This window comes from Fomitopsis serialis (genome assembly GCF_022376445.1).
Source record: "Fomitopsis serialis strain Sig1Antser10 chromosome Unknown B0H18scaffold_104, whole genome shotgun sequence".
In the NCBI taxonomy this organism is placed as follows: Eukaryota; Fungi; Basidiomycota; class Agaricomycetes; order Polyporales; family Fomitopsidaceae; genus Fomitopsis; species Fomitopsis serialis.
The window spans coordinates 1-14162 of record NW_025955064.1 but is presented as its reverse complement, the minus strand read 5'-3'; the positions used below and the strand labels follow the sequence as shown (position 1 = coordinate 14162).

At 57.7% G+C, this 14162-nt stretch overlaps 4 protein-coding genes across 4 annotated transcripts; 3 read left to right on the top strand and 1 right to left on the bottom strand.

The window, feature by feature from the left end:
- Positions 1 to 4939: 4939 nt before the first annotated feature.
- B0H18DRAFT_1035119 (uncharacterized protein) lies at positions 4940 to 6497 on the top strand. The gene is made up of 5 exons (XM_048030299.1): positions 4940 to 5364; positions 5424 to 5541; positions 5611 to 5943; positions 6007 to 6099; positions 6152 to 6497. The coding sequence occupies exons 1-5, from the start codon at positions 5210 to 5212 to the stop codon at positions 6368 to 6370; spliced, it is 918 nt and encodes a 305-aa protein (XP_047888157.1). The 5' UTR covers positions 4940 to 5209; the 3' UTR covers positions 6371 to 6497.
- A 1094-nt stretch (positions 6498 to 7591) lies between these two features.
- B0H18DRAFT_1035105 (uncharacterized protein) lies at positions 7592 to 8609 on the bottom strand. The gene is made up of 2 exons (XM_048030298.1): positions 8219 to 8609; positions 7592 to 8165 (listed from the first exon to the last, which is right to left on the bottom strand). Exons 1-2 carry the CDS (start codon positions 8588 to 8590, stop codon positions 7992 to 7994), a joined length of 546 nt encoding a protein of 181 aa, XP_047888156.1. The 5' UTR covers positions 8591 to 8609; the 3' UTR covers positions 7592 to 7991.
- A 101-nt stretch (positions 8610 to 8710) lies between these two features.
- On the top strand, positions 8711 to 9973 carry B0H18DRAFT_1035099 (uncharacterized protein; the record flags this gene model as incomplete). The annotated part of the gene is made up of 2 exons (XM_048030297.1): positions 8711 to 9139; positions 9199 to 9973. Coding segments are annotated over exons 1-2 (773 nt in total), but the record flags the coding sequence as incomplete, so codon positions are not given.
- B0H18DRAFT_1035095 (uncharacterized protein) lies at positions 9716 to 10100 on the top strand. Its single transcript, XM_048030296.1, has 3 exons — positions 9716 to 9738; positions 9808 to 9855; positions 9916 to 10100. Exons 1-3 carry the CDS (start codon positions 9721 to 9723, stop codon positions 10093 to 10095), a joined length of 246 nt encoding a protein of 81 aa, XP_047888154.1. The 5' UTR covers positions 9716 to 9720; the 3' UTR covers positions 10096 to 10100.
- The last annotated feature ends 4062 nt before the right edge of the window (positions 10101 to 14162 follow it).

Here is a 14162-nt window from a genome sequence, read left to right as displayed (position 1 = left end):
TCATGCGGACGGCGAATGCGAGACCCTTGTCGACGCAACACTCACCTGTACTCCATGCACACAGGCCGCAGACCACTTTGCTGATCCATCCCTCGTTGTTCTGAACTTGAACACTGTGACATCGTGACGCGGTTTCGTGTGTTTCGAGACTCATACCGATCACGATCGAGTCGCCTGCGTATTCCGCCCGACTTGCACACCATTGTACATGGGCATCTCGCGCTGACACCCATCATCTACATGGCCTAGCACGGCATCGCTGACTGGGATCGTCACGGTCAGCAGCTGCTCACAGACCAACAGGGTCTGTTGCGAGATACTGGGCTTCGCACGGACACTGTGTAGATACTGCGGAAGAGTTTAGTACTGATCATCTCCCTCTATTCACGTCAACTTGTGTGCGCAAAATCGTTACGAGACGCAATTGCCCGTGCACAGTTGGTCACAAGGCGGGTGCAGCATTTGGTTTCGTTCACGAATGGGACTGCAGACTTGCCGTACACTGGCAACCCGACAATGACGCGGGGAGGCGGGGCGTCAGGCACCCTGTACACCAGTTAGATGATGCGATAGTCGTTGGCCGCTCGCCGACAGCACTTCCATGCACCATCATGTCTTCGAGCACGACGCCGTCATGAAAATCAGGCATGCCACATCCAGGAAACAAACCGAACAGCGTCGTACAGGCGCTGTCCTCGACAGACACTGCTCGGGAGCTCCGGAAAACCTTCATAATCAATGGCTACCAATCGACGTTACTCAGAGTGACCAGCCACACGTTACGCAGCGCCTGTCATCGCAAACGGGGCTAACAAACGGGGCTAAAAAGTGATTGGTCTGTACCAATACTGCACTCGTCGGCTCCCTGACGATCGACGGGAAGTAGGGACGGTCATGCGGACAACGCCGCAGTGACTCGCAGTGCCTGATGCGAGCTTCAAGTTGCCGACGCGAAGGGCTGTGTTGAGAAACGGTGACGCCATCGCAAGGTACCGGTAGGTACAGAACATGAAAGCGTCTGCTCGCCTAGATCACCGTTCCAACTGTCATGGCCGGCGGAACTACATCTCGCATTTGTGTGCCTATATACACTCGGTGGCGGCGGCGGTGAGATCACGCGCAGATGAAAATCGGCTCAGAGCCGAGGACAGAATTGCTGTCATGTATGTCTCCGCCTTTGCGCCTATGGTGGGAAACACAAGGCGAGGAAATACACAGCTTGGGCTGTTTTGTCCAGGTACAAGACATGATAGGCCGCCGACTCGAACATTTGACCGGTGGTATGTTCGCACCAATGCCGAACACGGTCACAGTATTGACCCGACGACGGACTGGCAAGGAGATGCACTGTCGGCCGCGCCCTGAGACTACGAGCGCCCCGGTGGACATGCAGCATGGATGACAGCGCATATGCGACGCAACCGGGCATACGACGTACGTCAATCCCCCATTGCGGCGTCCGCATACGCCGCACACAGTCGAACGATCCAGGAAAAATCGGACTGACATGTAGCTCCAGCGTACGCATTCAATCACGACCAAATAGCTGGTACGTGAGTCCCGCTTGCGTCCTCTCTGCATCATACAAGTGATGCAACGCATGTAGCGGGAGACACTTCTCGGAGGCAGGCGCATACACAGACTCACCGGAATGATGATCCCCGTCCCCACACTACACGGCCCGACCAAACCATTCGATCACAGCTTGTTGGACAGGATCTGTCGAGCGTACGGATATCCCAGTGTCACGGTGGCTGGTAGAACTCGTTGAGTATCCACGAGAACGTGTGTTGGCAGCTCCAACTGCACACGTATGGTTGCGAGCACGGCTGGGAAGCAGAGACCATTATGTCGTTCAGAGGACTGAGCTGTCGAAGGCGAAGCAAGATTTTAAAGCAGACGAGCCGAGCGCGAAGACGATGCAGTGGCGGTTGGCCCAGAGTCGGAGGATAGCCAACACCGACGGTGCCCGAGAGCGGGCCGCAGTGTTTTCGTTTCCAGCCAGAAAGACGGGCTTGGGTAATTGCATTACAGCCGCATATACACTGACAAGAGAAGGGGTCAACATTTCGACCAGCGAGCGAGTGAGCAAACGGGAGAGAGTGGCGTTTGTGGCTGAAGCTCTGAAGTGCGACTTGCGGCGCACGCGTCGTGATCCTCCTCTCCTCTGAGGACGTGACCGTGTACGTACCCCGTCTCGTCTATATACTGTTACTCATGTCACTGCTGCTGCCGTGCATCTGAGTCGCAGCCCGGGTCTCCACATATGGGTGCTATTCACGAACGAAGGATTACATAAGTGGGTCACGTCTAGTAGTATCCGAGTGCACCTGGTAAGTATCATGGCCCGGCCCGGCTTCTCACTCTGGCTCGAAGCTTCAACTGGCTCTAACGTTTGACACAGTACTGTGTTATTACGAGTACTACAGTCTTGAAGGTCAATATGTTGAAATGCCAGCACCATTGCATCAGGTCCATAACAGCGAGTCGCTAAATCTGGCAAAGCTCACCGAAGGATCACCAGACTCCCATAATGAGTAGCTTGCCCTCCGACCTCGCACTTCCGTCGGAGCCCAGGGCTCTACGTGCCGGACACCATGAAGTGACCTGTGACCAAAAGACTGTGAGTGATTCATTGACTTGTTATGTGACTGATAAGGATGATGGGCCTACTACGTGAATGTCCATTCATCCTGTTCCGATGTACAGGTTCCGACTTGGAGTTCAACGTTCAACGTTCAGTATCGAAGATAGCTATACACGTAAGTATCATTCCATGCCAGTGATAGTGATGAAATCGGCTCGGTACATGGCTGAGAAGACATCAGTCGACAAGCATTGAGTAAGGCTAAGAGTGATTGAGTTCTCTGCAGTTGCTGCTTAAGCTGTCACAGCCCAATGCTGAATTTGTGTGGTTGAATCTCCCACTCAATATTCTTGGGTCTGAGTCATATTGAAGCACAACTGGGAGACATGAGCGAAGCAGAGTGTATGGGTGTCGGAGTAGAATTGTGGCGTGAATTGATTGATGAGCGCTGAGCACTTAGCACTTAGCATCCGAAGAAACCTCTGGTGGCGTTGACGTGGATTTGTGACACCATCTTGAGGCAAGGATCGAGGCGAATGTGGACATGTGCTATCAAGGCTGTTCTGACACAAGTCTGGCATTATGTATGCTGGAGCCGAACACGGCGGGGAATATATAGGCTGGGTAGAATTGCAGGACGTACCACTCCCGATGCCCACACTATGCTAGCGTGCACCTCCGAGTCGACTGCCTAGATTCGGCGCACACACATCCTCCGCCTTGAAGCTTGACCGTTCGCTCGGGGCTCACCAACTTCACTGTCGAGTCCTGATCTCTGGTCCACCGCTGCCACGAACATTGAGGACGAACGTGCATCTAGTGAGTATATTCCTTACTGCTCGTGTACGCATTCATACTCACTGTCTCTTTGAGTCTTTCTTTTCCAACAGCAGAGGCTGCGAGCTCACGTCAAATGTGCTAGTCACGGAGAGCCCGAGGGCTCGTACGAGCCGCTTTAAGTAAGTACCGTCTTCCCAATATAGAACATCAGACGCTCACCGTTCAAATGGTCGTGCGTTGGCAGGATGCTCCGAGTGACTTATAGTCTCAAGCTGCGCACAAGTCAGGCTCAACTCCAAGTCGGCCCAATCCTGGTGGCTCAATACAAGTAGGTTTGTGTACGTATCTGTGTCCCTGCGCGATGAACCCTAACTGTCCATGAAACCTGGAGAGCAGCTACTACGGCCTGAGTCAAGCTTCAATGAAGCGCACGCGCGCGACGTGCTCCATATACCAGTAAGTGAGTGCTGTCACTCCGCCGAGTTGCTCGATCGGTGTAATACTCAGCAGTACTGCAGGCCTCAACGTTCGTTGGCGCCGTGAAGCTTTGAAGACAGGACATTGACTCGATTGCCAGTGGGACTGGCCCTACGCATGACCATATGGTAAGTCTGCACCAATATTGTCGGCACGGTATGCATCAGATTCGGAATCTCATGACGTGCGTAGACTCATGCTGCGTCTCTGCCAGTGGGTGGGTTGCTTTAAAGCTTGTCTGCGTGAGACGTACTGACAGAGACAGACATGTGCCGGGGCATGAGCACGCGGCTCAGTCGAGTCGTTGCATGCGTGCAAATGTGCAGTTGACCCATGGACCCGTCGCCGTCAAATTGACCGAAGCATTCTGTCTGCCGAGTGGACAAGCTGCGTGACAAGCTGGCTATGACAGGTACGTTGGCCGCACGTGTGCGAACCGTCCAAAGACATTGATCATTGACCGGTTATGGATAGATGAGCATCCGCCACGTCGAGTCAGGGAGTATCGTGTGTCATATTTACACTAAAGTAGGTGCCTTGCCGCGGCTTGATTCCGAGTGTACTGACCACTCCGCACTCAGTTACATTCGTTCGACTGATAGGCATGCATTATAAATATGATGTGATCAGAGACGTGCACGCTCTGTCGGTAGCGAAGGTTGCTGGTTCCCGGCGTCGACGCCGAATGCCCTTTGAGGTAAGCTTAGCGAGTCTGTGCCCCAATAGTACACCGAGTATCTGTCGGGGGGCGAGTGATCTTCTGTATTGCGGACTCTGTTCATTCTCAAACATGACTGGTACGGTGGGTGACTCCGGGAACATGTATATGGCTGCGTAAGTTACGAGCGGATGAATGAACAATTATATCACGGTGCGAGCGACGTCGCACAGACATCTACGAGTCCGAGGTTGAGCGGTGCTCATGCACCGTGACATCACATTGCATCCGCTAGAAGGACCAACCGAAGGGCAACAAGCTATTCCGGGCCCCTTTCATTCATTCGTGAGGTGTTACTGCCTGTGAGGATAATGGAACGAGGTGGGCAGTGTGTTTTCGTGTTGGTCTTCCTCTGCTGATACCAGCATGCAACGGATAGGTCTTTCGGCGCGGTCTGTCCTATGTTCCTCCGCGACGATGCCCGGCCTGAGTCAACCGTGCATGGCAATATATATATGGATCGTCTTCCCGCGAGCGGGGTGCCCGTCATGGTGCGTAGATGACTGTATCAACGTGTATTGACACCGACTGACTACTACACTGGACAGCGTCTGCTGTCCACGTCTACTCATTCATGCGTCGACTCGGATCGCCAAGGAGCAGCGCGGTAGCGCTGCCAGTACTCTGGCTACCTGATAGACACCATCATGCAGCCAACCCGCGAGTGGGCGACAGCGTCCGACGATACCGTCTACATGGATCGACACACAACGAGCATGAGACACGTGGTGAGTATGTCAAGGCAACAAATCCTTCGTACCTTTGAGGGTACACTCAAGTGCTCATGGCCATCCTCTCGTAAGTACTCATGCGAATATAGTGTGTCACAATCTATAATGACGCGCCCGCCGAGACACACAGGCGACATACCAACTTTGGAGAAGACCTTCGCCAGCCCCATACACGTTCGCATGCGCCCTTCACGGTACCCGGAACGGCGATGTATATACAGATCGACGTCCGGCGAGCGACGTCTCGGGTACGTCGTCGACCCAAGACCAGTACTGATGCTCATGGCTCATGGCCGACGTGGCGTTGCGCCCCGCAGACCTGGTCCGCACCTCTGCTATCCGCTTCATTCGCGGGGCTCCGTGTCAAACGTTATGGCCCGACCATCAAGGTCGAGCGTGGTACGGACATAACGACGTCCGGCGAGCGACACAAGGCTCAGCGCCGGCCCGTCCATACCCACTTTCTGCTCGCTCCATCGATACCCATGTCAAGCATCAAGAAGGCCTTCCACCGGACCCGTGAATCCACATCTTCAAAGAGCACTATCTGTGCCAAGTCCCCCGATTCCAGCCCGACTGTGCTGCACATCCTCGAAGCGTCGTGTGCAGTCCGTTACCGGGATGCGCAGGATGATGGATCACCATTCAGCGTGAGTCAGCCTCTTCGTGCCTGCTCTGTCGGTCACTGACAACGGCGAGCCCGTCCTGACAAGGACGGGGCTATGAGGGACAGCGCGTGGCAGATTGCCTTCCACGACGTTCGCGCTGTGTGGTGCGAATGGCGATGCACGTTATCTGCCGATACGGTGAGTGCAACTTTGTCAATGTTCAGGGCTCCATTATTGACAACCTGAACAGCCAGCCCACGGTCATCGCACAGCGGTGACGAGATATATTCGATACGTAGCTACTGTGCGACAGCGACTGACCGCAGCTGCTCCAAGGGCGTACAGCCTCAGGCGGCCGCGACGACCTTGCACGGGCACTCACCTGGTACGGTACTCGCCTTGCTGTGTGTTCCCAGGCCGCCGACTGCCATTGAGATGGAGGGGAGGGACCAGCCGTCGCCGCGAGTGACGGCAGAGAGGGGGGACGCTTTTTTCGTTAGCACCGATGTACATACTGGGGCCCGTTTGCGTGATCTACGAAAAAATTCAGCACACCATAATTGATGAGCTCCCTGCGGGGAGGCGAAACTATGCCCAAAAAAAGGACGTGTTTTGGACTTGCTGCGCCAGTTGCGTTTTGCCCTCAGCCAATCCCTGCGCTCGCACGTAAACCCCCACGCCCGCCGTGCGACGATCCCCGCCCCGCCCCCACGCCACGCTCACACGCCCACCTCTCGGTCTATTAGGCTCGTACCATACTCGTCTGAGTATCGCGAGTATCCATCGACAGCGACGGCGGTCTGCGCGGGGAGGTGGGGCGGGAGTCGGGCAGCGTCGATGGCTGTATGTCGCGTCTTAGACGCTCGTCGGTGACCTTGGCCCTTACGAGGCGACGTAGGTGTTCGGGCTGTCAGGAGATCGCGGTCGTGCAGCACCCGTGGCAGCATGGTAGCGAGCGTACTATCCGGTATCGATCACGCAGGCGCCACTACGCTGCGTGCTCATGCGTCGCTCGTCGGCTGCGAGGTCGCGCGTCACGGTCCACCTTGTCGCGGCCGCTTTTCTTCCCTAGGTCTGAGGGCGCCGAATTCACCGTCGTCAACATGGTCGCCGCCTTGCGAAGATCCACTGATCGAACTAGTCGGACCTGATGAACTGCTGCACTCTCAAACTTGATCTTCTTGCTCGCAGCGCGCGTAAGCACTGGGGACGGGGTCTTTGCCTCACGCCGCTCGTGCAATCTCGACTCTCCGACTCCGCGCATCGAGTGCTGCGAATCTGATCCCTGCTGCGTAGCGTTCCCGTCGACGGCCTTGCCATTTGTCTCAACAGGAACCGATGTAGCAATGGCAGCAGGTTCGGCGCGTGGAGCGGCGGGGGATGGTAGGGGGCGTGATGTCTCGGACGGCGCGAGCGGGATAGGTGACTCTGTCCTGCGCTGGAAGAGAATTTCAGATGGTGTACGTGGTCCGCGAGGGGACTCGGGCCTCGTCTCCTTCACCGGAGAGCTAGCCTCGGCCTTCGCAAGAGGTGGCATAGGGAAATGTGTAGGCGGTGAGGGGAAGGACGACAGAGATGCCAGGGACCTGACAGAGTCATCAGCTATCGTCTTCGCAGGGTGATACTGCGGCGGAGCGGGTGACGAGTCGTGGACGGCGTGACGGCTCGTGAAGATGCATCTGTCTCCTGCTCGCTCGGACGACGCGATGAATATTCGGGCGCAGGCTTCTCCAACATCGGAGTACTGGGACCTTGCGGCGACTTTTCCATGCTCGGTGTCACGGCGCGTCCTTGGGCAATCGGCGTCACAGAGCGGTCGGGACGATCAGGAGCCTCGTCGTTCGGTAGGTCTGCAGGCAGCGGGCCTGACCATCCACCCTCGCAGTAGACGCGCCATTCGCCGAGCTGTCCGATGGTAGGAGCAGAGCGTCGCACGCCCTCGCAGGAACGAAGCCATTCTGCGTCCGCCACGCGAGAGAGACTGGCGGCCAAGCTGTGTATCGTCGAGTGATGCCTACGCGTCACCATAAGCGAGTGATTGCTGACCGGGGGTGAGTGACGGTAACAAGTGCGAATGACAGAGGTACTGACTACTTCTCCTGGTTGATCTCGGGGCCCAGAGTGGTCAGGATGTTCATGTAACGCGCATGCTCGTCGGCCGCGTCCTGCGGGTTCTTCTTGGCCTTCTTCTCGTACAGTTGCCCGGCTTGCTTGAGCTTGGCGTTGGCGTTGGCGAGGCGATCGTCGTACGCACGCTCTTCTTTCTGACGGACCGCCGTAAGGCCAGCACTTTGGCGCATACATGCAGAGCACTCACAGCGAGCTTCTTGAACCATTTCTTGACCTCCGCACTGACCGCGTCGCACTCCTTGTCGGCGAGCTTGACGAACTTTGCGTCCACTTCGCAGAGCGTGTCGAAGATGGTCGCGCTCACGTTCAGCGCGTTCGCTAGGGCACCATTCAGCGATTTAACGTCTCGTTGCTTGGTTCCCGTACCTGGTATCTCAGGCACACACTTCGCCGCCGCCGCATCTCGCAAGGCCTTGACGAGCTTCCGCTGCAGAGTTAGGATCGCATTTGCGGCCTCGCAGTAGTCATTGAGCACGTTGACAACGGCTTCGAGCGACCTGCACGACTTGTGAATAGACTCCCTATCCGCAATAGGCTCGTTGAGTGCACCGGAGGACATGACCGTGGTGGATGAGTCGCACAACGAGCGCCAGCCTACTGACTGCGCGACGGAACGCTAAGCGCCCAGCGCGTCGGGTACCGTACCAAATACAGCTAAATCAGGAAACGTACATAAGCGCGTTCTTGAGTTCGTCTGTCTTTGCCGGCTACTGTATCCTTCACGCACTAGGCTTGCGCTGTCCTCGCTGCGTTCGCAGGATGCCGTCTTGCCCAGGTCTGCACCTCGCGTGCCCCGCTGCCTCCGCCCCGCAGCTGCTCAGCCCACTCACGCCGCTCGCGCTGCATCCATGATGCTGCTGCAAGCGCCCGCAAACGCTCTCTCCGCCCTGTCCGTCTCGATAGCTCAACAGTGTCAACACCTCTTCGCTGCGCTGTCTGTGCTCGCTCGCTCTCGTCCCCTCGCTGCTGTCTGCCGTCCCTCCGCCGTCTCTCTCGTCGCCCCGCCCTTTCCGCCCGCCCCTCCGCCGCTCTGTCCTGATGCGCATAGCCGAGACGAGTCTGTCGACACCGCCAACGCCCCCTTCTGCGTCATTCTGGCTCGCCCGAGGTCAGTTTGTGTCTTTCTCTCTGATCGCGCGCATTCATCCAGAAACAGCGCCTCCTCAGTCCCCGCCGCCGACCTGCTCCCGCCTTCCCCCGTCCCCAACGCATCGCGTGTCACGCGCCGGGACGATGCCAAACGATACGCCAGCATCGTACGAGGCCCCTGCAACTCGTTCAGACCAAAACGATGCCCGGGACGGCTCGCTACACGACGTTCTGTGCGACGCTCCCCAGAGCACCCGCGGTCCTCTCCACCATGCATGGCCTTCTCGCGTCCCTCCCGACGTGCGGGTGCATACCGCAACTGTCGGTCGACTTGGCGCGTAGCACAGATCGACCGTTGTGCGTACCACAAGTGCTGGGCCACGTGAAACCGGCGATACTCTCGTCTAGGCACCGGGAACAACACAGCGCAGCGCGCAGGCGGCTCCCAGGACGATCTCTCACTCTACAGCCAACGGATGGCCCACGGATCGCGGAGCACGACGCACGAAACGGTCTGCTCTGTGTACAAGCGCCCACCACCAGTACTGCACCGGCCTCGCCGCCACTGCGACGAACACGCCTCGTGCCTAGGCGGCATGCATGCGGCACGCGGCGCAGGTCAGTGGGTCCACGCGGATCTACGTACAAGCACTCACTACTACAGCGCACGCATCGGCGGTCACTCAGAGCCGCACCTACGAGCCTTTCGCTCGTGCCGCATCGCGGCACATCACCGTGCGGACACAAGCATTGCGACGTGCGCCCTCACTCACCCCTTGTCCTACTCCTCCGCAGCCGTCCACGAAGCTCCCGTTCGCTGCAAGTCCACCGGCCGTCGCAAGAACCCAGCAGCGCCCTAGGGCACTCGTCGTCAGCAAGTCCCACCACCGCGGCCAGACCATAGACGGCTTACCTGTTCCCATCATCGCGACTGCCGACGACGCCCACCAGTCAACGTCCTGCGCATCCTCATAGGGCCCGTCGCCGTCACCGGGCACGCCCACAGCGCGAGCGAGGCTGCGAGTGCCGCAGAGTTAGTACGTTCCCTTTCGATGCGGTCAGAAAACCGACTCACCGATGTCCTCCTCCGTCTACAGCTCCCAGCTTTATACCTCGCGATCGCTCGCAGTGGGTTGCTCGGCAGCCAGCGGCCAAGTCGCCGTCGCCTTTCCGGTGCACGATGTCCGCGGAAGCGAACATCGTACCATGCCTGCCGTGGGTATTGACAGCCTTCCCATCGCCACCGGCGCGGTGTACGGGTCCACGCTCGATGGTCCGGCGGGCGGGTGGTATGTACGCGTTGATCGGGCACGGCTCGTGAACGTTCCTCACCAAAGATCGGCCGCGAGGGAATTCTTTGTGGGTTTTGCAGGAGACGTATGCGGTCCTCTTGGACGGCGTGGTGAGTTCACTCAGATTCGCCGGTGCGCAAAGCAACCCGAAGGCGGACGGCGCGAGGGCATGTCCACCGGGCATGCATGTCTCGACAGAGTGCATTACGGTGCGCGCTGGCGAGCCGGAAAGAAGGCGTACGATCGGGATTCCGTGCAGCATCGACGTGCGAGAGCGCATGCGTGTCCCTTCCATTCCGCGCGGCACGCTCTCCTCGTGTCCAGCCTGCGAAGGAGGGTGCTCGCCTCCGAGCTCGTCGAGTCACGCTCGCGTCCCTCCGCGGGCGTCGGCACGCTCCGTCAGCGAATCAGGCAGCCCGCTCGTCCGCTCGTCCGCCGGACAGACACGGTGCCCGCATCGAGGCATCCGAGGACGAGCACGTCCATGGACCGCCGCCGGTGAGTGGCCGCAACGAGGTGAGTGCCGTCACGGTGTTTTCTGATACTGACGCATTCTCTTCCGGCGGATCGGATGGCGGGGACGTGCGGGGCGGCGTGGGCAGTACGCGGGGGCGGGAGCTGTGATGCGGGGCGCGACTTCGGAGGGCTTCGAACAGTGCTGGAGCCGTTGGCACAGGCTACTCGAGCTGTCCCACAGTGCCCCGCCCTCACACAACGGTCAGCTGCGCATGCGACGGACGCATTGGCATTGGTATCTACTGCATCGGTCACGGTGTGTCCTGCCTTCGTACGGCTGCAATCCGAGTCCCCGCCGCATAGACAGTTGGTGTCGTCAGCGACGACAGGCACGTCGTACAGGCTGCTTCACGTAGGGCAAGAATCCATGTACATAGTGTCGCAGCAAATAGATATATTCGAGCTGTCTATGATACTTGGCGGACGTGAAACGTGGCGGCCTTCGCCTACGATATTCCGTGGACAGGCCGTGCTGAGCGAGCTGTGGATCGGTACGTGACGGCGACGGCTTCCATCCACACCCAGAGACGTGGTGCGAGCACGTCCTCGTTGCTGCTGGATGAATCCAGTGACCTTCGCCACTCTACCATCGGCCCTCCATGCACCTCGTGCGCTTCTCAGCGAGTGTTCGTCTGCGGGTGTTCGAGCGTCAGCGAGCCAGGCAACAGGCCGTGTGTGATGAGGGTATCACGCACCTGTGCGTTGTGACACACTTCCTGACCGAGTATGCGGCCCTCCTTGACGACCGCAGCGCCCTGGGCCATCAGAAAGGCTTGAGAACAGCCAGGGCACTCGTCGGATGGTCCACCACCCACAAGAACACCTGTCGCCATGGCCGCGGCGCGGCGCGGAATTCTTTGTCAAGAGGTCGATGCGTAGAGCTATTCGTTGCATGACTTCGCAGGAGAGATGGGCGACTCGCCGATGAGCAGCGGAGGGACCCAGAAACAGACAGTCGAACGTTGTCCGATTATGTACATACCTGTGCACTCAAACCATATCGTTTCCAGAGTCCACCTTGCGGATCAGGTCGCATAGTTCACGAGTTGGCAGTGGCCTAGCCGGGTGACGGAGCCGTCAAGGACAATGGGGACGTCGAAGCATAGGACCGGGCAAAGCACGAGTGTCGATAGTGGCAAGCCCAATGCGTGCCCAGGCGATCTATTCGGTCGGCTATACGTCGACGTTCACGCGTTCTCCGTATTACCGATGTTGCAGGCGACGAGTTATCCACGACATCCGACCGGCTCGACACTGAAAATACCCATCCAACGCCCCTGTGAACAAAGAACATATCGTGGTTCTGTCATCGAGTGACTGGTTTCGTTCAGTCTGCGAGTATCAACACGCCAGTGGGCTTTCGAGGGTCAACCGCGGGACCATGAAACAGGCCGCGCACTTGAAGTGACTACACACCTGTAGATTACGATCCCGGCTCTCGTGTACAAGCCGACTCGGAGTCACATTGTGTTCGGTAAGGTCACCGACTTAGCGGTGACGTCGAGTGTTATCATCAGCTAAGCTTACCATTCGGGTCTTGACGGTCACGAAACGGTTCGAAATCGACAAAACGGCGCACCGGGTTTCCTGCCAAGGCTCCGAGGCAATGTATGATGAACTAGGATGTATGGGGGTACGGGGGACTCACCGATGCTTCGATCCTGCTGGGATTCGACACCGACCATCTGCTTCAAGCCTCGCTGAATTTCCCTCGCTTTGCGGAGCCGCGCCGAGGAGTATGCAGACCGACAGCTTAGACGTCATGGACACAGAGCTATCGAGGCAAACGCAAGCACTATTGCACAGAATTGAGCATGATATGAGTCTGGCGACGATTGATGTAGAATCGGTCGGTACTGACATCCATGTCTTGCGTACCGACCTCGATGTGTGAAAGACACGGGAATGGCTGACAACGAGTCAGCGACGTCCTGCCGTGCTGTCAAAAACAGAACGGGATGGTACGCAGTACTTACTGGGACCTCGTCGTGGCATGCATATCGCAGTTGGCCATTTCATGCGGACGGCGAATGCGAGACCCTTGTCGACGCAACACTCACCTGTACTCCATGCACACAGGCCGCAGACCACTTTGCTGATCCATCCCTCGTTGTTCTGAACTTGAACACTGTGACATCGTGACGCGGTTTTGTGTGTTTCGAGACTCATACCGATCACGATCGAGTCGCCTGCGTATTCCGCCCGACTTGCACACCATTGTACATGGGCATCTCGCGCTGACACCCATCATCTACATGGCCTAGCACGGCATCGCTGACTGGGATCGTCACGGTCAGCAGCTGCTCACAGACCGACAGGGTCTGTTGCGAGATACTGGGCTTCGCACGGACACTGTGTAGATACTGCGGAAGAGTTTAGTACTGATGATCATCTCCCTCTATTCACGTCAACTTGTGTGTGCGCAAAATCGTTACGAGACGCAATTGCCCGTGCACAGTTGGTCACACTGTATTGCAGGCGGGTGCAGCATTTGGTTTCGTTCACGAATGGGACTGCAGACTTGCCGTACACTGGCAACCCGACAATGACGCGGGGAGGCGGGGCGTCAGGCACCCTGTACACCAGTTAGATGATGCGATAGTCGTTGGCCGCTCGCCGACAGCACTTCCATGCACCATCATGTCTTCGAGCACGACGCCGTCATGAAAATCAGGCATGCCACATCCAGGAAACAAACCGAACAGCGTCGTACAAGCGCTGTCCTCGACAGACACTGCTCGGGAGCTCCGGAAAACCTTCATAATCAATGGCTACCAATCGGCGACGTTACTCAGAGTGACCAGCCACACATTACGCAGCGCCTGTCGTCGCAAACGGGGCTAACAAACGGGGCTAAAAAGTGATTGGTCTGTACCAATACTGCACTCGTCGGCTCCCTGACGATCGACGGGAAGTAGGGACGGTCATGCGGACAACGCCGCAGTGACTCGCAGTGCCTGATGCGAGCTTCAAGTTGCCGACGCGAAGGGCTGTGTCGAGAAACGGTGACGCCATCGCAAGGTACCGGTAGGTACAGAACATGAAAGTGTCTGCTCGCCTAGATCACCGTTCCAACTGTCATGGCCGGCGGAACTACATCTCGCATTTGTGTGCCTATATACACTCGGCGGCGGCGGCGGTGAGATCACGCGCAGATGAGAATTGGCTCAGAGCCGAGGACAGAATTGCTGTCATGTATGTCTCCGCCTTTGCGCCTATGGTGGGAAACACAAG

What these genes read in the sequence shown, in the direction of transcription:
- B0H18DRAFT_1035119 (XM_048030299.1), top strand. Translation starts at nt 5,210, where the DNA reads ATGCAGCCAACCCGCGAGTGGGCGACAGCGTCCGACGATACCGTCTAC. An exon ending in TCCGGCGAGCGACGTCTCGG is followed by an intron (nt 5,542 to 5,610) that starts GTACGTCGTCGA and finishes TGCGCCCCGCAG; the next exon opens with ACCTGGTCCGCACCTCTGCT. An exon ending in ATGATGGATCACCATTCAGC is followed by an intron (nt 5,944 to 6,006) that starts GTGAGTCAGCCT and finishes CGTCCTGACAAG; the next exon opens with GACGGGGCTATGAGGGACAG.
- B0H18DRAFT_1035105 (XM_048030298.1), bottom strand. Translation starts at nt 8,590, where the DNA reads ATGTCCTCCGGTGCACTCAACGAGCCTATTGCGGATAGGGAGTCTATT. An exon ending in AATGGTTCAAGAAGCTCGCT is followed by an intron (nt 8,166 to 8,218) that starts GTGAGTGCTCTG and finishes GCGGTCCGTCAG; the next exon opens with AAAGAAGAGCGTGCGTACGA.
- B0H18DRAFT_1035095 (XM_048030296.1), top strand. An exon ending in CCGCATCGCGGCACATCACC is followed by an intron (nt 9,856 to 9,915) that starts GTGCGGACACAA and finishes ACTCCTCCGCAG; the next exon opens with CCGTCCACGAAGCTCCCGTT.